This window comes from Branchiostoma floridae, chromosome 9, assembly GCF_000003815.2.
Source record: "Branchiostoma floridae strain S238N-H82 chromosome 9, Bfl_VNyyK, whole genome shotgun sequence".
Taxonomy (NCBI): Eukaryota; Metazoa; Chordata; class Leptocardii; order Amphioxiformes; family Branchiostomatidae; genus Branchiostoma; species Branchiostoma floridae.
The window spans coordinates 18387778-18389882 of NC_049987.1; the positions used below are offsets into that span (position 1 = coordinate 18387778).

A 2105-nucleotide genomic window follows, 5' to 3' on the forward strand; every position below is an offset into this window, starting at 1 on the left:
GGGATCGAGACTAGACCATTCTACCGCGTCCAACGATGTAGTGATAGACATCGAAAATTTGGAGGTATGTTCTCTACCTTTAATTAACAGTCACTGTTAGAAGAAAATTCATAGTAACTGTAAACATACGTGACTGATGAACATCTTCAACGCCTTTAAGTTAATTTTAGAGAAAATTTCTGTCATGGACTTACAGTGGACAGTCAGAACTTTCCAGGATTCCTTCTCAATGGTGATGCCGCCTTCGGATTGGCTCACTCTACAGGTCACGTTCACGCCGTTGTCATACTTGGTCACGTTGTTCCGGAAATAAATGGTACTTTCCTCTATACGTTCACCATTCGGTCCGAGGGATAGTCCTATTCCTTCGACGAAGTTGATATTTGTAATCAGGTCCGTACCATTGTACCATGATAACTGTGCTATTGGATATCCTTGAGTATACACACATTTCAACACCAGTTCTTGGCCTACTCGCAATGGCGTTTCCGGACCAGTCAAAGTAGGGGGGTCGGGAACTGGAACTAGAGATTTTCAATCGAATCAAATCAATTGAATGCAACGACAAAGTAACGAATTTAAAACAATAACATAAATCTATTTTACCTTTATTCGCAGGGTAACCTATATCCTTTGTTTCTTAAAGAAGGGGATTTAGGGATAGGGATATCAAGTTGACGGGTGGTGGTTCCAAATTGCAATTTTGTTTCAAAATATTAAATATTTGTGAACAACGGATATAGGTTACCCCGCGGAAAAGGTGAACAGCCTTTAGAGTTTTTTTCTTGACGTTATTTAGGGACACAACGTGGAAGCAAAATCAGCTACAATATTTTTAAGGATTGATTGTAGCTCGAGGTCTAAAGATCCTTTGACCCTCTAAAATGACCACCGTACCAGAAAAGAAAATACTAGAAGAATACTCATAGAAAAACGTTGATAACTTGATAAAATAAAGAAAACACCATCTACTATTAAGCTACTATCGGCCAATTAAACTGCAAATCGAGGACAACAGCATGGTAAACAACATGTCGAAAGTAAATAAAGATATAATGTATAAACTAATAGCTACTAAGATGCTAACATACTTTAAGCTTACAAGAGGATCACTGACACATCTATTTTGGTAGAACCTCTAATAACAAAATATCTATATACATGTACCAGCTCTTTGTATATATCAAATGATCTTCAAAATTCGATTACGCATGCGCGGGCGACAGGACTTCTGGGTAATATGTCAAAGGTGAAGTCCCATGACTTGTAAACATTTCGCCATTTAGCAGGAGCAATTACGTCCTGGACGCCGTTACGCAAATAAAACAATTTTGAATCCTAGGGTATCTCATAGTCTAGCCTATTGTATGCAATGTTGCTGCATGCTGTAAACGCGTCTGAGAGCAGAGTGTCTCTAACGAAGGACGTTATCTATCTATAAGACAGAAGGAGCTGATTCCTTCCCGTTGACTCATCTTTACAATCTACTGAGTCAGGATAGATGGGTGATGTTCCCTGCTGAGATCTTCCGGCGTCCATCTGAAGTGGACACGCTAGAGTCCACATGCGGCTTTCCGAGAAGCGGTGGTCATTCTGAATTCAAACCTCAAAAGAATAATACATACATCCATTTACACATTTGAGACCAGAGTGTTCACGTCCGATGGGTCTTCACATTTGACATATTGCCTAGAATTCCTGTCGCACGCACATGTGTGGTGGAATTTGCGAAAGAGTTTATTTATAAGCCATTGTAAGATAATAGACCGCTATCTCACCTATTACATTCAGTTCGGAATATACCAACATGTGTTCTCGACCTGCCAGGACGCATCTGTAGTCCCCTGCATCCTCCCGTGTGACGTTTACTATTCGCAGATGATATTCTCCTCCTGATGCGTTCCCAAACAGCTAGAACATGTCGACATAGACCATGAGAAGTCAATCATATGGATGACATAGATTATTAATTTTCGCCTCATTTTGAAGAAAAATTCTTCTACGGAGATGGTGATTTTTACAGGAAAATAAAAAAAATGGAAAAATATATAGTGTGGTAGCCTCGATTGTACTTGTAAAAGTGACACTAGTGGAGTACATGTAGC

At 39.6% G+C, this 2105-nt stretch overlaps 1 protein-coding gene across 1 annotated transcript in view; it reads right to left on the minus strand.

Annotated features, from left to right (window-relative positions):
* LOC118422250 (hemicentin-2-like) overlaps nucleotides 1–2105 on the minus strand; it is a 7947-nt gene that overhangs the window by 5581 nt on the left and 261 nt on the right. The window contains exons 2-3 of the mRNA XM_035829768.1: nucleotides 1779–1911; nucleotides 195–524 (exon numbers count right to left, since the gene is read on the minus strand). Coding sequence (XP_035685661.1) covers nucleotides 195–524; nucleotides 1779–1911 — 463 coding nt within the window. The remainder of the gene's footprint in view (nucleotides 1–194; nucleotides 525–1778; nucleotides 1912–2105) is intronic.